Here is a 20180-nt window from a genome sequence, read left to right as displayed (position 1 = left end):
ATCAATCTTATGCGCTGGAATACACTGTGTGGTTTTCACTTGATAAATGGAGGGAAGTTACAGCAGTTTTTAAAAGGACACCACAGCTGGAAGCAGCAGTCTAATATCATTTGTGTTCCACAAGATGGCATCTCAGCTCAGATTATCATCTTTTACAGCAGCTTGAGGCAAAACCTTTCAGCAAAGTAAGGCCAGAGGGCTTTTAATGTGAAAGAGATGCAGGCAGCATCGAGATAAACAAGGGAAATGTGAACAGATCTGATAGAAGATGCAGCAGTTGTGGTTAAGGCAACTATTTAAGATTTTAAATATTTTTATTTTTGCAATGATCACACTTATCACACTAATAAAGTAAGAATGAGTTATTTATATTTATAAAACTCTACATATGTTATGTTGGATTTTATGAATAGTGTTTACAGATTTGTTTGTTTGTCCTCATCCTGGCTTTGAGTGGAGAGTTTTAATGGTCCTGGAAAATGTGATTTGACAATAGGAACAGTTGGTATTATTGTTGTTTCGATGAATCATGTATTAAGTTATTCATCTGTATAACCCATCAAATATCGTTTGTGGCATCTGCTGTTTGCAGGTTTATTTCCAGTCCTGATCCTCCACTACATAGATGCTTTTGCTTTGGACCATATTTCATGCGCAGCATCTTTGGAATGTTGCAGTCAGCGACATGAGGGAGGCTGTTCCACTGTATCTCAGCTGTCGCCATCCAAAGTGACGTCTGGAAAACTGGAGAGCACACACTGGAAATTTAGTGCAGAGAGAGGAGGCAATACACGTGACCAGCAACAAAAACAGAGAGTCATGTAAAAGAGGTGGAAAAAGTGGATTGAATAAGTGTGTGTGTGTGTGTGTGTGTGTGTTTGTGTGTGTGTAGGACATGACGTCCCTCGCAGAAGGTGCTTGATGATGTCACTGTTGATTTGAATGCTTATGGTCATTGGACACAACTACTAAGAGCGGCTGATCCTCTAACCAGACGGTTGTTGGTTCAATTCCAGTCTAAGTGCTCTTGGTGATGGTTCTGAACCCCAAATTGAGAAAGTGCTGCACATAGATGCACTGTATGAATGTGTGTGAATGGGTGAATGGTAAAAACTGCATTATAATTAAGAGGGCTTCATAAATACAGACCAGATTTACCGTGTACTCTCCTTCACCCTCCTCCTCTCAACTTTGCAGACACTGCTGTTGGCGTCAGATGTACTGGTGTGTTTGTGTGTGAGAGAGATGAAGGCAAAGCATCCCCACTTGAAAACTGTTGCATCAAGCAGCAGGAAATGTTTTATTTCTTCACACGCACTTTCTTTTCTCTACCTGCATAACTTGAAATATTGTTTGATATCAGTGTCGATGTGAATGCTTTTCCCTTTTACTTATATGCATATAGATAGTATTATCTAGTAGATGGCAAAACAAGTTTTGAGAGGATTTGTCTGGCGGAGTGTAGGAAAGATACAGAGGGGACTTCCAATCCATAGGTGAGGAAAAATGAACAATTAGGTGATTTATTCATGATGGCGACTGATGGCTCAGAAAGGACAGCAGGTTGTAAAGTTACAAAGTCCTTTCAGTAAAAATGAAGAAGTCACAAATATAACCAGAAGGTCACTGGTTTCATCCATTGCTCCTCCAGTCTGCATACTGAAGTGCCTTTGGGTTTAATTGCCCCTGATGGCTGAGGCGACAGTTGTGTGGTGTGTGACAGAGAAAGTGCTGCAGGAATGTGTGTGTGAATGGATGAATGTGACGTGTACTGTAAAGCTCTTTTCATGGTCGATAAAACTGGTAAAGCTCTATATAAATACAGTCTTTTTACCTTTTATATTAAGATATAATAATTAAATACAATTCACCCCATTCACAGTGCAGCCATTTTCCTCTAACACTGCCTTCAGTCTGGGATGACCATATGCTGTCATCACCATCCTACTGCTGCGATCAGGTTAATTAATAATATAAGGAATCTGAAGGAAGGAGTCAAGTTATTTTTTGTGAAGGATCTTCTTCAGGACACCATGGATGTCCTGCAGAAAGATTCTGTTTCTGGGTAAAGTGCACTCTGTCTGGTAAATACATTTTTTTTGCTGAAGAACCTCAGGAGAGGATGATGGACGACTTCCCCACCAAACTTGTCAGCAGCCCCTTCTATCAGTGTGTTCACTGTCTTCCTGTCATGGTTGATTTGGCCCGGCTTCCCATAGCGCCACGCTTGCCTCTCGTTAATGCAGGAAAATATAATTGTCATTGCAGGGAAGTCTATGTGGAGCTGAATCAGGCCCTTTATTATAGCAGCTACATGTTGCCTGGCAGGGACGCGTCCCAGATCGTTTCCGCTGGCGTGGACGACCAAAATGTCAGGGGGACACTTCGGGGACAACTCGCTGTAGAAACAGGGAAGGACACCACTCCAGCGCATGCCTCCTTTGCTGAACCATTTGACTTTGGCATTCAGTCCAAAATTCTTGCAGAAACTCTCACAGGCAGCTTTTTGTCAGCGGTCAATATAACTTGATCCAATGATCCAGATGTTTTTGTCGTCTTTAGTCTGTGTGGCCTCCTCTTCAAGGACAGGAAACGTCTGTCAATAGAAGACAAGAAATGTTGTCAACTAAATTAGAATCGATTGTTATTCTCTATAAAAACTCAATAATTTTTGTAAAACCTGCCAATGGTATTCTGTGATTTACTGTGAATTCTGCAGTGAATTCTTTTCAGTTAACCTGTTTTTCTTTAGAGTAAACAAAAACGAAATAGTCGCATTTGAAAAGGGAAGGTTCCATTTCCTCCTCCGGTGAGGGACTTGGACCACAGGTGAAGGATCCTCTGCAGCGGTGCGAGGTGTCTCAACCGCTATCCCCTCTTCATCGGTGCTCATCCTTGTCCTCTTGGAGGGGCTCTCTTGAGGACCTTCAATGTCCTCAGCAATTTCCTTGAAGGGCCTCTTTATTCCTCTGCCGAGTGTCCTCAGAGGTTCTCTCCGGAGAGCTTGATTCTTTCCTCTCTTTGTTTTCTGGCCTTCTGTTGCATAGAGACAACAAAACATCGGCATAGGCCCTCTTCTTCATCTCTCAAGGTTTCCTGTGATCCATGGTGGATCTCTCTTCCTCAGGCAACATTGGGGAGTTTTGTTGACTCCCCCCGATCACACAGGAAGAGCAGCTGGATGCCTGGGTGTCTAAAAGTAGTGTTTGGGTGGATTCACTTTTATCTCAGACTTTGAGGATGACAGAGCTGATGAGTTGTACAAGATATTTCCAGAAGTCACGAAGCACGTATCAATCTCTCATGAGACAGCAGTGACATAACCAAGGAGGATGCAATCCTCCCTGTATTTGGTTTATTATATTGTTTTATTGTCTGTTCCAATGTAAACTAGAGTGTCCCTCAGTAGAGCACATATCTCCACCAACAGTCCGCTCATGCAACCACATTTAAATTCACCACATCCAGATTTTTATTTGGATTTGCACCAAATTATACACACTAGGATATCAGTCTCCTAAACATACTGGATCTGTCCCCTCATCTGGAGTGTGTACTGTGCAGTGGTGATAGATCTCAGGGGGGGGGCCACAAAGAGACAATAAAAGTTCAATAACCCCCCTCCTCTTGCATACACTCCCCCCTATGTTTGTGGTGATGTTCTACCAGCACTCCGGCTTCCTCCACCAGTCTGAAGACACAGAAACAGGGTCAAAGGTCAAAGTCGTCAATCAAACAACCTGTGAATCACTTTTTGGACATAAGCCTGTCCTTATCTTTTTTTAATGTCAGGTGTATTCCGCCTCCAACCAGATGTCAGACTGAATTGGCTCCAGCTCCTGACGCAACCTTAAAAGGAAAAGTGATATATAAATAATTGATGGATAAAAAGGATTAGCCTGCCATTGGTTAGAATTTGATGTGTGAACTTTGGCTCTATAGGAATCAACTGGAGTTAGAGGCAGTAAGACATTATCGATAGTGTGTCCTATCTGCCTGTTAGTAAATATGAATCTAATATATTTATCTTTCATCTAGATAATGTAGAATATCTGAGAAAACAATACTTCTACTGCCATTCTGTGACTATTATTATATTATATTATATTATTGTTATAACTTTTCATTTAAAATGGCTTAAAAGAAAATAATCTTCCACCAGACCAAGCGCGTCTGCTGAGAACTCCTTTGTTTGTTCTGTCTCCACTTACTTCAACCTGTCTATAAAAGTATCATCCTCCTCTCTCCTGGTCTGCAGGAGCATCAAAAGAAGAGCAGGACTTATAAAAATCTTTGGTTAAGTGCTTTAAAAGAAGATGCTTTGGCCAAAATGTCTTTGATTTAAATGAATGGTTGTGTTTGCAGTCACGGAGGCATGTCAATTGGCCAGTGCTCTGAATCTCTGTAGTTGTGTGTCAGCTAATAAAGTTGACATTGAATTATTGCAGTAATAAAACTTAAGTGGAGTGATACAGATGTCAGATGCTGCTGGAAATAGAAAACACTCAATATTTTTTTGTCACAATGCCTGAATGTTTCCTCTAATGACCATATTAACTGTTCTGATGTTTGTAGTGACGAGGTGCTAAGTTGGTAACGTAGATGAATTTCTCTTGCTGCTCTGGCATCTTTCTTTCCCTCCTCTTTTTTCCATAACCTTTTCTAGCGCACAGACCTCACAACACTGCAGGACGTGTCAGCTTCGCAGACTGAAACCATTCAACCCTCTTTAAGATTTGTGTGAGGTTCACATTATCAATCATTGTTACAGAAGCCTGACAGTTTGAAGCATTGGAGTTATATTAATACGGTGCTGTCTTAATTGTTTCTGCAGACAGCAGTAGTATTTTCTGAATTATACAGTGTAATTAATTCACATAACTTAAATACTGCCAGTCCTGTAACCGATCATGTACAATTTTGGCTATTGCAACTTTGTGTAACGGGTCATATTAAATAAAGTGTTTTCTATCATTTTGAGTTAGTGTGAAAAAAGTCATCGTTTTAGGCGTGATTTTGTTTGGGTGCATCAGGAAACTTTGCAAAGAGGACACATCTGGTAGGAGGAAACTAATTCACAGAGGGCAAGAGGAGGAGTCTGGGACTTCTGAAGGATGAAGATCTAGATTCAAAACATCTGGAACCAAAGCACACACACACACACACACACACACACACACACACACACACACACAGAGGCACACATCCTGGACAGAGGGGTTAACAGAGAGGGTTTACAGTGATCTTGTCATGAGAACGACATGGACTATGCTATATGTAATAGGTTTAATGGATTCACGGAGACAGTGACAGAGCTGCCAGTGGGAGAATGATAACTGATACCAGGCCTGAAATGATCAAACCACTAAATGAAAGATGAGTTTGAGGGTTTAAGCTTCAACAGAGTCAGACAGCGTGATGTCAGCAGGGAGGTTGTTCCAGAGGACAAGAGCAGGATTGGAAAAGGCCGTGCAGCCTGCTGATATCTTTGAACACACACACAGGAGCCCTGTATTCTGATGGAGCCAGTGAATGGAAGCCTAAATTGGTGCAATGCATTGTTTTCTGCTGTTTTTTGCTGAAACTCTAGCATTCTAAAGACTTTTAGTAAGTATTTGTTGATCACACAAAGGCATTAATAAAAGTCCCCCTATCTGCCATTGATATAAACTCTGAGTTTAATGCTTAATGAGTGAAAAAAGGCAGTCTTAGTGTCGTTATGTGCTGATCAAAACAGCCTGTAGGATCAAATGTAAACTCCAGGCTGCTTTCAGACGTGCACTGAACTCTCCAGGATTTTCTCCAGAGGGACTGTATATGTATGAATCTAAATATCTGACTTCAGCTTTTATTCTGTGACTATCTTTTGTCTGATGCCTCAGCAACTTTAAAGACAATTTGTGTCACACTGTTCATTAATAAACTTCTGCACACTGATTAAATGTTAAGTGGTCTGTGTTTATAAGTGTTTTTTTGATGAAGTTATAGTTCTCAATTTCCTGCACACAATCAGCAGGTTACAGAAAATAATCTTAGGCTGGGGTTTGATTTGTGTTAGGAATAAATTAGATCCACTGGAAGTCGGGGTCTGGCAGTTGAGGCACATATCACATATTTACGTCTATGGTTCAATACTCTGCCTGTGCACCATTGTTGCCTGTTACAACCTTCTCTCTGCCCTTGTTTCCTGTCTTTGTCCAGACAGATCAGATTTCAAGGCTTCAGTCTGGACTGCTCAGCGGCGGCATTACAAAGCAGATATTTCATTTAAAACTGCAAATATTCTCATTGTCTGCACCAGACTACAAGTATTTTTATGCTTCCTGTATACTGAGCCAATGAAGAGTTGCAGGAACAACAGTAGGAGAGCGACGGAGTGACATAATGGAGGATGTGAGTCACTTTAAAACCCTCAGCCCTGTGACTCTGCGGTTTCTCATATCTGTCCTCAAAGGACAAATAGTAAGGATTTCTGCTCAGTAAGCACTTGGGAGAAGTCCGCTGGTGTGACTGGACTTACTGGAAAGGTGATTTTCACTAATTGTGGTCTCGGTCTTTTCCCCAAAGAGTGAAAGAGTTTTTTGGCAGCAAACTGCAGGAGTCTGTCACAACTGCAACATTTGGAGATTCATGCAAGCACTCTTTTTCAACTCTCCAGAATTAGTCTTTCTATTTCTCACAGCATCCTAAGATTCTGGCTGCAGGCAGACTTGGCAAACAAAGGGATTTTCCATATTGCATCACTGAATCTTAGTTAAACATCTTCTAACCTTCAACTATTGAAATTCGTTTCTGTCCAATTCATCACAGTTTCTCTATTAACTAAACAAATGTATTATTTTTGTGTTGCCGCCATCATTTTGTAACAACCACAACAATATTTTTGTCTATCAATACTTCAGTTGTATTTCTTTCTGTCTGTCTGAGAAACTCAGAGTAACAAACCAGATGTTCTTATGGCTTCGGGACACATTAGCTCACTCTCCTGTCTCCTTCTCCTTTTCCTCTCATCTCATACTTCTCCACTTCCTCCACTATTTTCCACTGCTTTCCTCCTCTCTCCACCCACCTTCTCACCATTCATGTCTCCTCTGCTTTCTAGTATTTCCTGTCTACTGTCACAGAAGGTTTGGTAGGAAGCTAAAGCTGAGTCCCTGGATGTTGTAAATGTAACCACAATATTCAAACCACCGTGATCTCTTGATGCCATTATTTCTCCTCACATTTTCATCTGTCAAGACCAACAATAGACAGGGAGTCTAAAAACTAGGAACGGCAAGCAGACACTTCTTTGTTTTATACCAGTGCAAGAACAGTTTGTCTCACTCTCATGTAAGATAGGCAACACTTAACACCAGTTCTTGTTAATGGGCAGAAACACACAGCTTTCATTGACTCAGTTCCCTCACAGACCTGAAACAGTCCAGAAATTCAAGGCAAAGATCTTACACTTCTGTTATGTTGGACAAAGTGTTGGAAGAGGTCGGGGTGAAGCTGCGACAGTCTAGCATAGTAGACTGTCTCTTGTCTCTTGTCCGTGGGAAGTGCGAGAGCTTGGCGAAGGTCAAAGGCTTCACTCCCTAGACACCATAGACATGAGACTAAGCAGGCAATACTGTCTTGCGAACTTGAAAATACATTTACTTGTTTGGAACTAGCAGACCAATAGACTAAATGATGTGTAGGAGTTTAAAGTGTGACCACAGGAGATGAGACTTCAGAATAAGAGAGAGCATCATGCACAGATGTTGTATAGATGAATTCTGATTTTCTCCATGGCCAAGCTTCAATAAATATTTCAGCATAAGACGTCAAAGGGCTCCTGAACGCTTTCTTCACTGATGAGTTGACCATTGAGCAGCAGATTTTCCACAACTGATTAATTGATTGATAAATTGCTTGCCAAGAGCCGCCTTTGTTAGGAGTTTCTGAGCAAACTGCAGTAGAAGCAAAGAAGAGATAGAAATATAAGCAAACGTTGCCATTGCCATAGAGACAGGTCTTGGGGAGTAAAACAATATCGTCTGATGCTGAACTTGCAACATTTCTGTAAATAAATTGCTATGAATGCTAACATTGGCTAAGAAGCAATAGCAACACGTATTAACAATAACCTTACTCTGCGTCTTGGAATATTTAACTTTTGTGGAACATCTGTTGTAGACACTTTAATCATCAGTTATATCAATTTACATCTGTGTTCTATTATAATGATGCAATCTGAAAATCAAATTGGGAGGGATCAACTGACACGTGTGTTTCCTTTCTTTTTTCACTCGTAGGTCAAGATTACACAGTTGCACAGTTCCAAGGAAAGTCTACATTGCACATTCCACCGAAAAATCAATAAAGGAAAACCATCTACGATTTTTATTCCATCATACCTCAACTGTTATATCACCCTCGTCTGCCTCAGCCTCCTGCACCAGACCAGCACTCTGAAAATCTGCAGCAGGATTTAAAATACATCTCACTTACGAAAAAACTCACTTTAAATTCAAATTGCACGATCCTGTTTTGTTCCTCACTCTTCCATCTTTTCTGTGACCGCTGACATTTAACCTTCACGCCTCCTTCTCATTTTCTCTCCTTTTCTTAGACTTTCCTCCCCTAAAAACCAGACAACCATCGATGCAGCATATCATAACTTTGTTTCGGTGAGGTATTTTTAGTGGCCATAGTAATTATTATGGGACCCAGGGAGTAAGTCAGTGTCAGGAGGAGGTTGTGGTGGATGGATGAGTCAACAAAACACAGAACTGTGACGGAGGACACCGCTGTTCATTTACCACTTGAAACCAGGGCATTGTTGTTTTACTAAACATGACCTTTCCACAACCCTAACCACATGTTTAGTTTAGTAGCCATGACAACAAAGGCCCTCTAAACTTAACCCTTCATGCCTAAACCTAATAAATAGCCTCGTCTTAATCCTTTAATCATGATAATAAAATTCTGGTCTGCCTGCTGCCCTATTTCAGGAGACAGTTCTGAGGGTTGTTTGTGGTCATTCAGGTTGGAGGACTTGTTGCCTTCTTCCCCTTATATGAACCTTTCTTTTCTTTCTTTCTTTCTTTCCCCTTTTCAGCGATTTCCACTTTCTCAGCTATAGTTATATACAAATGACCTGTGAGTGAGACTATTAATGAACCAAAGGCCCATGATCTCCACGATAAACACCCTCCTCAATCTTCTCTTTCTTTCTTCCTTTCTTTTTCTTTCTTGGTACAGGTTTTTAGTTCACTGGAATTCAAGAATGCATATGCAGATCAGATACCACTGCTACCTTTAAACCAGACATTATACAGTGTGCGTGCCTGCGTATGTGCGTGTGTGTTTGTTTGTGTGTGTGTGTGTGCGTGTGTGTGTGTGGTCCTCATGCTTTCAGACATTTAGATGAAGTGGTTTGAAAACAGAGAACACAAACATACATTCATACGACTCAGTGGGTCTTTTTGAGTATGGTTGACATGAATGGGCATCTTTCTGCTCTGCATCCTGCTTGGTGGTCACCCACCCCCAACCCCTCAACCCCCAACCTCCAACCCACCAGACACCATGTGTCAGAAGCTGCACGGATGACTGGACTCCTTGTTAACTCCATATTTGCTCACAAGCTCTGAAAACATGCTATTGTCCTCATTTTGATGATTACAGTTGGTGTTTTGGGTTTATTAGAACTGAACCAAACCACACCAACTTGGAATGAAATACAAAGGTTATTTGAGATGCAGTTGTTTTTGCACACCAGCCCATGGCTCTATCTGAATCTATTCAAGGCCCTTAAACATGCAGAAGGTCTGGTGTGTGTCCTGAGTATTCAGTCAGAGCTGGGTCTTATTTTCCACTCTGGGATTATTCCAGTGCCTCTGCTGTTTCCAGGAAAACTAAATCAACCCCAGAAGTAATGTCCACAGCAAGCTGCACAAGACGGACGGGGGAGTGGGACAGAAACAGCATGAAAGGGAAAAAGAGATGGAAAAAGATTGGTTTTAACATTTTATTATAAATTAACCGAAAAGTCTAACTTGTAGTACAGCAGTTGAAATCAACCTTGTCTTGGGAACTCCATGTGGAGCATGTGTGAGTGTGAAATTCATTTTCAAGGACTGAACTTCAATGATGAAGCACTTACAGCAACAGGGTTAAGAGCTTCCATTCCCAGCTGTCCTAAAGCTCAGGAACATTATCTGACAGGAGTGACGGTAAATAGGCAACACGTTAAGCAGACATTCATTATAAAAACATACAGTATAGACTCATTGATACACTGAACCTGAAGAGATCTTGTGTCCGTATCTTCTGTCATTACCCGAAGATCATATATGCACAAGTATAATATTGTGAGTTCTGCTCTGGGGGCATCTTGAGAATAAGGTGATAATAAAATAAGTCTTACAAACTATATTTCCCAAAGGCGTCGTAACTGACAATGTTTTTAGAGGGGATCATATATCAACAGGAACCTCAAACTCATTTGTGAGAGGCTAAGAGCATCTGCAGGAGAAAACAAACCATCATGATTTATTTACATTTTTGTTAATTTTTACGTCTATATGCTATTGTTGCTTATGTTTCATGTACAATGAGCAATAGTGGTTAGATTAGAAAACTAAATTATACAAAAACACAAGCACTAACAATTCCCTTAAATTATTGAGCTTATGTCCTCCTCTACCTCTTCTTTCTCAACATCTCTCCTGGCTGAAAGGACACATTCCTGAAGGTACATCTGTCTGCTTCATATCAACACGACTCACTGCTGCTTTATTTTAGTTTTCATTTAAGTTAGATAACATCTGGCTCAAACAGCAGCTACATCAATCAGAATATACTTTCCTAAACTTCTATACAGTAACATGAATTACAAAGGGCAACAAGCTGAATGCTGTATTTTGCACTGCACATTATGCTTCGTTTTCACACAACTGATGCTTAGAAGCTCTTTAGTGCTGCTACGGAAATTTAAGAGCGTACACTGAAAACCGCCTCAACCTGGAGAGAGATCATGGTAAATGGAGCCCTGGCTGGTCAATGCTGACTTTGGTGTGTGTGGTAGAGCAGCAGTTGAGGTCGATACTAAAATACATTCACTTAGACTGATCCACGAATAAACATTGATCTGTTCAGCTAATCTTCTGTCCTCAGCTTTGTTTTGAACTCATCCATCCTTCTGTTGACCATCACCGTTGCCATCACTTCCTCCATCTTGTGTCCATTCATTGTGCTAATAAGCAAAGATGACATCATAAATCATCTGATGTCCATCATCCCAGGCGTACAGTTTCTTGTCCAATGGGCAGTAAGCCAGCTGTGAGGTGTGCGCGTGCATGTTCGTGAACGAGAGGCTCGGCACGGTGTGTGTGAGGGTGTGCGTGTCGAAGGCATACGTCACGTTGGCGTAGCGGTGCTCCATACTGTTCACAGCATAGAGCACACCGCAAACCAGGAAGCTGTTCCCGTAGAGACCACGCCGAAGACCTGTGCGGAAGCTCCTCATTGGCTGAAGGTCGCGGGGATGGAGGTGGGTTAGCAGGATTACTTCCTGGTGAAAGCCCTCTGTGTCCAGAGCAGGGTAGAGTAACCACAGGCCGGACTCATCCACAGCAAACTCCACCTGGGAAAAAGAGAGCCACATGTTTAACACCTTCAAGCCATAAACAAAAGATCCTTAAAGGGGAATTCTGGTGTTTTTTAGCTTGGACTCTGTGTTTATAAATGTGGAAAGAACAAAAACTTTTGCGATGGTCCAATAGATTTCCTCTGCCTGAAGCCACAACAAAACAGCAGTGGATACATTGTCATCTTATGGGGCAACCTGTGACAGTCCACATAATGTCCACGAAAAGTGCTGCTTTTCATCCATGAAAGGCTCAATTTGAAAGTTTTTGTACCATCCATTTACACACCCACATTTATAAACATGGGAGCCAGGTTGAAAAATACAAGAATTCAGCTTTAAAACCACTACAGTATATTCAATTTTGGGAACATTTCTTTATACTACTACGAGAGAGATAATTATTTATTTAGTATTATTATTTCCATGGCTTATTTCTAAGCCTGGAGTTGGCTAGGTTTAGTCAGACAAAGCACACAACAACAAAAACCCACCTTCCTCTGGGCAACATCATTCATGACAATAACAGTGTTTATCATAGTTACACATAGATGTAGTTAGCTGTCTGCAGCTGCACACAGACTGATATTAAAAGCTGGGCTCACCAAGTTACAGAGTGTGTCACTCTGCCAAAATGTTTGGAGATTCAAAATTATTTATTACTTCTGCTGACTTTTGGACGGAGCAAGCTGTTTCCTCCTTGCTTCAAATCTTAAGGCTCAGCTAACTTGTGCAACATTCCGTCTTTCTTCCCCTCCTTCCCTTACCTGCATGGCTGACAGCTTCCTTTGGCTCCACCCACAGACTGAATACAGGAAGCCAGCTCACCTGGTTCACTCTTCCTGAACAAAGAGACCTGGCAGGCCTCATACTCACAATAAAAATAATGGATTGGAAACACTTGAGTCCATGCCCGTCTGTTCCACCTCACTCACCACTAAATTGATTGTGCCTGGAGCCAGAATATTAAAGGATGACAGTACTCATCCAATAATTTAGATTAGATAACCATCTCCACCTATAGCAGAAACTATAGAACTGTGTGTACTTAATGCAGAATGGTGGTGTTGATCCTCCCATCTCACTCTCAGAAACAAAGCAGATAAATTCCCAAAATGTTGAAGTAATCCTTTTAAGATTCTTTCTCACTTTCATTGGAGTAAGGAAACTAGTAAAACCACTAACTAGTAAAACTACAAAAACAACTATTCCTCACAATCTGACTTTTGACCCCCACGGTGATGTGTAGTGCTTTTGTTCCCCTCTCTGACCTTTTGAGGCCCTTGAAGGTGTCCTGAGTGTGGATTCTTCGAGTAAATCATCATGCAGTGTCTCCTGTGGGGTTACATCACAATCACCACCAAGTATGCCATAAGCCTTACTTCAGTTTGCGTTCTGTGAGCTTGCTCCTCCAGTATCGCATCGTGCAGCGTGGCCCAGGCTGCGACATATCGGTGCCTCAGGTCGTATCTGATGACATCCCTGCTGAACGCACGGTTGTAGTAGAAAGCCCCATTAAACACGACGTGGCCCGTGCCGGTGAAGCTATAGGGCAGCTTGTATGAATTACTCGCCTGACCTGGGCAGGATAAACAAGCAGATCACATGTAGGTGGTCAGACTTACACGTGACAACAAACCAGTGAAACAAAGCACAACCTGGATCCAAACAGAGCTGCAACCAACAGAATGCAAATACATCAGTTTTCATCAAGTTAAATTTCAGGCTTTTTATTACAGTTATGATTGAAATTTAAGACCTATGTCAAGTATGATAGAAACTGTAGCTGAGTCCCACAAGGACTAAGGCTTTCCAATAAATTAATGTAAGGTGACGTAGAGGAATAGAGAATAAATCTCAAAACTCTACGTTATCTCGCAAACTACAGGCAGACACAGTAGGTATCCATAGTCTTTACCACAGCCAAGTAGAATGTACTGTTATTAATTCTAACCAACCATCAGTTCCAAGTTTTATTACGACGCGCTAGTAACAGACGTGAACAAAGAACTACAACACACAGAGGCATTACAAATTATTCATTCAACAGTTAGAATAATTTAACTTCTACACACACACACAAACAACCTGATTTGAAGGTTTCCATGTCTCTGAACTCTTGCAGGTTGTTTCCATAGAGCCCGCTGGTTAGGTAGATGACGTTGCCATGGCCGCGGGCATCTCTCATCCAGGCCCCGTCACTTAGGCCGTAAGAGTTGTGCTGTACCGGATCAGAGAGGCTGGCTACTGTGTCCTTACACATTCCTGCAAGAACAAGTGCATAAATCAAGAATATCACAGGATCTCAATATGCACTCACTAGCTGATAAACTAGTGCAGTAAATGTGTCCCTACCAGGCTTCTTGGTGGTCTTTGGCTGGTCCTTAGGGCTCTCAGTCCAGCTGAGTCGACTTTTGGGTCCGCGCTGAGGCTCTGCCATGGGAGGCGCATCAACAGGTGGACTTGTACTGGGATTTGAAGCTGAGGTGCTGTGCTGGATGAGAGATGTGGTAGCCTGAGTAGTAGTTGTAGCAGTCGTAGTTTGTAGGGACGTTGTTGTCAGTTTGGTTGTTGTTGTTGGGTTGGGAGCTGTGCCAGTGGTTACTGCAGTTGTTGTTTTTCTGGTGGTGGGGGCTGGTTTGGCTGTGGTGGTGGTTTGTTTGGCGGTAGTGGGGTGATCGGTTGGTCGCTGGGTTGAGGCTGGACTGCTTACTCTCGTCGATGCGTCCTTGCCGCCTGGTTCTGTGCTCACAGTGGGTTCAGGTCCTGGATCCTGGATGGGGAAAGTCCTGTCAGATGGGAGCTGGTCAGAAATCAGGAAGTCCCATGGAGTATGTGCAGTCAGAGTCGCTGTGAGAGGAGGAAAATGATATAAGACAGGGCATTTTTAACATTTAACATTTTTTTACTTCAGCTATCAAGTCACTGTAATAGTTGTTACCATGTCAATCATTAGAGATGCACCAGACTTACAATTCTTTGCTCTCCCTCTCTCATTCGTCTTATATATCTCTTCTTCTGCCTTATAGAAGGTCATGCCCTTGACAACCATGCTGTTCTTCTCTTTGACTGGCTTTTGACTTGCTGTCTTGTTGCTGGTTGGCTCTTGTTGTTCCAGTTGATCTTGCTGTTGGTTTTTCTTCAGCTGAACTTCATTATTCTTCTGCAACAGCACAAGCAACATTCATACATTTATTACAATTTTGGTATTTTTTGCAGGTAATTTCTTTTGGAATACAGATTTGAAAAAAACCCAACATATATATCTGTTAAGACACACATTTTCAAATAATGATATCACATAAAATAAAATTGTTATTCTTACAGCCCATATTCACAAACCATAATTTGCCTAATATGTCTTAATAATCTGTATAAGGTGCAACATCCTCTGTCCTAATGTCCTTACCCTTCGACTAGTGTGAAGAAAAAACCTTTAACAGGGGAAAAACACATAAACCTCAGGGAGGTGCAATAGATTATATGTGTAATATTTAATACCTGTTTGTTAGTGGAGGCAGGAGCTCGATTCTTCTGTCCTGCATGACTCAGATCATTCATTTTCTTTTTCTTCTGCTGGGCCTTCTTCTCTTTCTCCTTCTCTTTTGCTCTGTCCTTTGCACGTTCTTTCTCTCTGGCTCGCTCTGTAAAGTTACGTGCGAAAGCCTGGAGTGCAAACACAGGATGACATTAAGAGCATACATTAAACCTACAGTTACCTTTAAAAGCCCAATCTAAATTCAGCTACTGTTGTTTTCTTAACTTAAAGCATTGATTGTCTGCAAGCAAATCTACATTCCAGTAAATGAGCGAATGGGCACAGGGAGTGTTTTAGGAACTACTCGAAAAATGCAAATATAACATTTGGACAGACAGCACGATTCGTATAACAATACTTCTAAAGAAAACCCAGCCAGTCCATTAGAATACAAACAGTTTATATAAGTTGGAAACTATGGGTCTTAGGGCCTGGTTTCTGTGTTACCTCATTCTAAATGGGACGTGTGCCTCATATGACAATGGCAGAAGTATGAAATCCAATTCAAGCCACAGTAAATTATGGAGAAACTTTCTCTACCTGTAATTATTTTCAATATGGAGATCAGACCTTTTTGTAAAAAGAAAATGTTTCACCAGAAAACAAACAGTAGAGTGACTACAGGAAATGAAGGGAGAGAGATCGAGATGATAGATGAAGAAAGGTTAAACTCAAAGGAGTGATATTCCCTTTGTGCAAGACAGTCATCTTCAAATGAATCATTCTGGAAATTTAACACAATGCAAAAAGACAAACATGGGGATTCAATGGCATCTTGGGGTCTTCAATCAAAAAAGAAATACATGAATGCTACTAATTATATTACATATTGTTAACGTGGATTACTCCATCCATTTTTTTTTTACTCAGAGCTGCTATCGACTTATTAATTCCCCAAACATCTTTCTGTCTATGGAACACAAGATATGTGGGCTGCGGCCCACGATATCTGGATCGTCTGATAATTATGAGGATTTAATTATTTTTCTTTAACCATATTGGAATGACACAGACATTCACGGGTGAACTCATGCAACTTTCATATAATTACTTCCTCTTTGACAGGCTATCTTAGAAGTAAAAGCACAACGCTCCTTTTGCCGTAATGCTTCATATAGATCTGAGTTACAGAGCTTTTGTTTTGAAAATGTTGTGAACTTGGGTCTGAAGATTGTGAAAATTCATATTATGAAAAGATAGTACTAGTTCAGTAAAGCATGTACAAACCAAATACATGAAGTAAAGCAAAGTAGTGGAAGTTTTCTTTCAAGAAAAACATGACTGTAAAATCGTAATTGCAGATATACCAGGTAGGATGAACACAAAGTTTTCAAATGTCACTCTGCAGCATAGACTGTTTACAAAAAGCTCTGCACACAGCTTCCTGCAAATAAACAAAAAAAAGTGTATATTGTAGAACTGTTTAATGAGGACTCACTAATGACACAGATTCATTCTAATGCAGCTCCAGAGCATTAACACAGGCCAAGCAAACAGCCCATTCACCAGCAGTAACGATTTTCAGACGAATTTAGAAAGAAAATCAAACTGAATGTTTGCACAGTGAGGGGGACAAGTCACACACACACCCAGTGGAAATTACAGCCTTCATAGATTGGTGTATTGTGCAAGTGTGTGTGTGTGTGTCCTCACTTTTTCCATGTTGTCCATCTTGGTCAGCAGTTTGGTGGTGACAGAGTGGAGCTTTAACAAGTCCATTCCATACAGAGAGCCCTCCAACAAGTCCATGATAGTTGCCAGCTTAACAGACAGACGATGCAAGAAAAAAGAAGAGAGAAGATCAACTTGGATGTGATTGTTAACAAGATCTTCAACTAATGTTCAAACTCTGAACTACTTCAGGAGATTGTTTGACCTCTGGAGTAGATTTCAACATCAAACATGTTTCTACCTTAATGTCATCCTTGCTGGCCTCCTGCAGTTTTTTAAACCTGTACTCTCCCTCACAGGGGTTGACAGCTGAAGGCGGCGCCATGCACACACACTTCTTGCAGTCTGTTCCCTTGGTAACCGTCTCCACAGTGTAAAAATCCTGGGGCGGCGATGTTGCGCCACTGTCAGGGATACGGCTGCAGTCAGAGCGCTTCATTGGTCGAACAATGCAGCGGCACACACAGTCGGAGCCTGATGACAGAGTCTTTACTTTGTCGTAATCACCCAGCAACTGGAAGAGAGGGACAGAGTTTGTAATTCTTTCTCTCTAAAAACTTTTCAACTCAGTCAGATGGGAGGAAACTTCGAAGAGATGATAAATATGAATGTGGACTCAATGCTATGAATTCTTTTATGCTGTATATTAGCTATAACCTTGTGAATGAGAGCTAAAGGAAGGAGGGGTAGCATCATGAGTGATGATGTGCAGCTGCAGCGGTGGTGAGCTGCTTGGGAAGAAGAAAGACACAGGCGTTTACAAACAGGCCCTTTTGGTTTGGAGCTCTTACAGTTTGGAGGATATTATATAACTGACCGCCAGAGGGATGCAAACTGTTACCATGGTCCACACACACACACACACACACACACACACACACACACACACACACACACACACACACACACACACACACACACAAGATCTGGGCCTGATTTACCACATCATTTAAGCTGAACTGACAAACTGTGGGGTTTTGGGCTGTGTTTAAATGACAGAGTAAAAAGTGCTGTGTCTACCCAACACAATCACTTTTCATACAGGAAATGAGAGATTAGAGATTCGTGTCCCAAAAAAAGAACAAGTGCTTTGTATTCTCATGAAGTTTTTTGTTTTTTTTGCTGAATGAAAAGAATGGAACTATTTCTTTGCTCCAAATGGGCTCACCACTGAGGAGTGACCTGTTACACAAGACTTGAGATCTAATGAGGTGTTGGAAGAGGGAGGGAATTAAACTCAACTTCTGCCTATTTGATATTTTCAATCACTTCAGTAAAAGCACGGTTTTATTTGGGTCATGCATCCACCTCCTCCAGGTACAACCACTGTAATAGGCCAACAGGCACCATTTGTTGGGGGATGTGTAAAATACATTTTCTCATATGAAACACATTGAGAAAACGAAATCAATTGATTATCTATACATGTTTACAACTGATTAACACACCTTACTAACAAGGATGATCATGTGAATAAAATCATTTTGACACATTGGATTAGTCTGTTCAGATTGGTGTCTCTCTACCAGTTTGAAGTGGATTTGTTGAACAAAGTTTGAGTTTTCTGAATGAAGTTGACATGTCTCCAGGGACACATGTGACTGACCTGGCTGATGATGTTCTCCTGGTTGTCCAGCTCATCCTCCAGAGGCTCGGCGGTGGGCCGCTCCACTCTCCCCTCTGCACCCGCAGCCGGAGCGTCTCTCCCCGGGGGCCGCTGCTGTCCCTCTCGGGGACCCGGCTCCGTTATGGCCGCCGCGGAGGGAGCAGCGCCCTGCTCCGCTTGCTGACCCGCCACCGGAGCGTGGGTCGGAGGCATCTTATCGCTCCTGTCCGCCTCCAGAGCATCAAGTCCGGTCAGAGCACAACACAAGAGCAGCAGAGACAGGCGGTGCCACATGTCTCCTGCAGCAGTGAGCGGCACTGCGAGAGGAAAGTAGTCCCAAGTGTCTGTCAGGCAGATCAGCAGCTCCACGAGGCTTCACCCAAAGCAGAGCTGAGGAACTTCAGTCCACCGGTCTGTACCAGCCTGGTACACAGTGAATGGATCCAAACAGCAGAGGACAATGGAGCAGACCCGCCTCCAAACCACCGGTAAATACAGGCGTCACTGTGAGCGGCACACTGAGCTGAGGAGAGTGAGGAGAGGGTCACAGTCAGGGATCATAAACTGTACTGGACTGGACCTGGGGAAAGAATCCATGTGGCCATTAAAGGAGGATTTATAGATGTGGTTTAGACTGAAAAAGGAGAAAAGCAGCTGAAAGTTGCAGAAGTGGCTGCAGTCTGAAATCTGCTCAGTTATTCAGTAAGATAAAATAAGATAGGATAAGACAAGACCAAATAAGATAAGATTATTCTTTATTAGTCCTACAATGGGAACATTTGCTATGTTGCAGCAGCAAGGGCAGTCAAACATTAACATCAGTACACTAATAATATATTTATCAATGTAAGGAAATAAAAAAATCTAGAAAAATATTGATGGGATAATAACCAGTATATACAGTATAAACAGAATGTGCACAGTCAGAGAATATATGTATGTTTGAATGCACATTGGAATGGATTGCACATAAACCATTGAATTGCACAGACAGAAAAAGAATATTGCACAATTAGAGTTAGAGAGTTAAAGTGCAGCCCATAGGTGAGTGTGGTCTACTGGGAGAAGAGCTGCTTGTACAGTCTTACTTCTGAAGGAAGGAACAACCTGCAACACCTCTGTCGCTGAAGGAGCTGCCCAGATGGTGTCCTGCAGGGGATAGGACTGTTTGTCCATCAGAGAAGACAGCTTCACCATCATCCTCCTCAGTCCCACCACCTCCACTGGGATGGAAGAATCACTGACCTTATGAGGACCAGTAGACCTCAAATAACCAAGGTCTGGTCCTGATGAGGTAAAACTTCATTTCTAAGGGACTGGTTAGGGTTGGGGTGAGATGTGAATTGTGGTTAGGTTAAGTTTCAGATAAGACTGAACTGGTCATTGATATGGATAAGGTTTTGGTTTAACTGTCCACAAATAAGATAAGTCATTGCAAAGTCCTAATAAGGATAGTGGCACAAACCTGTGTGTGTGTGTTCTGTTTGGTGGAGATCCTTCAAGTTTGACACAAGCATGAAAAAACTAAAGGGGAATAAATAATACATATGTATATATTCTGTATTACTGAAGAATCCCACATGCTTTTCCATCTCAGTGTCGGCCAGCAGATGGCCCTACGAGCAAGGCTGTGAGACTGTGTGTTTCGTGTGACGATGACAGAAACTGAGCTGTGACAAACTTCACCTATATGTTTCCACCGTCCCGCCCCAGCTCAGCACGTGGAGACTCGCACAGCAGGAAAT

At 41.9% G+C, this 20180-nt stretch overlaps 1 protein-coding gene across 1 annotated transcript; it reads right to left on the bottom strand.

The window, feature by feature from the left end:
- Positions 1–9986: 9986 nt before the first annotated feature.
- olfml2bb (olfactomedin-like 2Bb) lies at positions 9987–20122 on the bottom strand. The gene is made up of 9 exons (XM_020100462.2): positions 18436–20122; positions 17071–17343; positions 16812–16919; positions 15122–15286; positions 14594–14783; positions 13976–14470; positions 13709–13885; positions 13003–13199; positions 9987–11617 (listed from the first exon to the last, which is right to left on the bottom strand). Exons 1-9 carry the CDS (start codon positions 18727–18729, stop codon positions 11228–11230), a joined length of 2289 nt encoding a protein of 762 aa, XP_019956021.2. The 5' UTR covers positions 18730–20122; the 3' UTR covers positions 9987–11227.
- Positions 20123–20180: the final 58 nt, after the last annotated feature.

The sequence above is a fragment of the Paralichthys olivaceus genome, chromosome 16, assembly GCF_024713975.1.
Source record: "Paralichthys olivaceus isolate ysfri-2021 chromosome 16, ASM2471397v2, whole genome shotgun sequence".
NCBI classification, from domain to species: domain Eukaryota; kingdom Metazoa; phylum Chordata; class Actinopteri; order Pleuronectiformes; family Paralichthyidae; genus Paralichthys; species Paralichthys olivaceus.
Note: the sequence above shows the minus strand (reverse complement) of the source record. Positions and strands in the feature narration are given on the sequence as shown.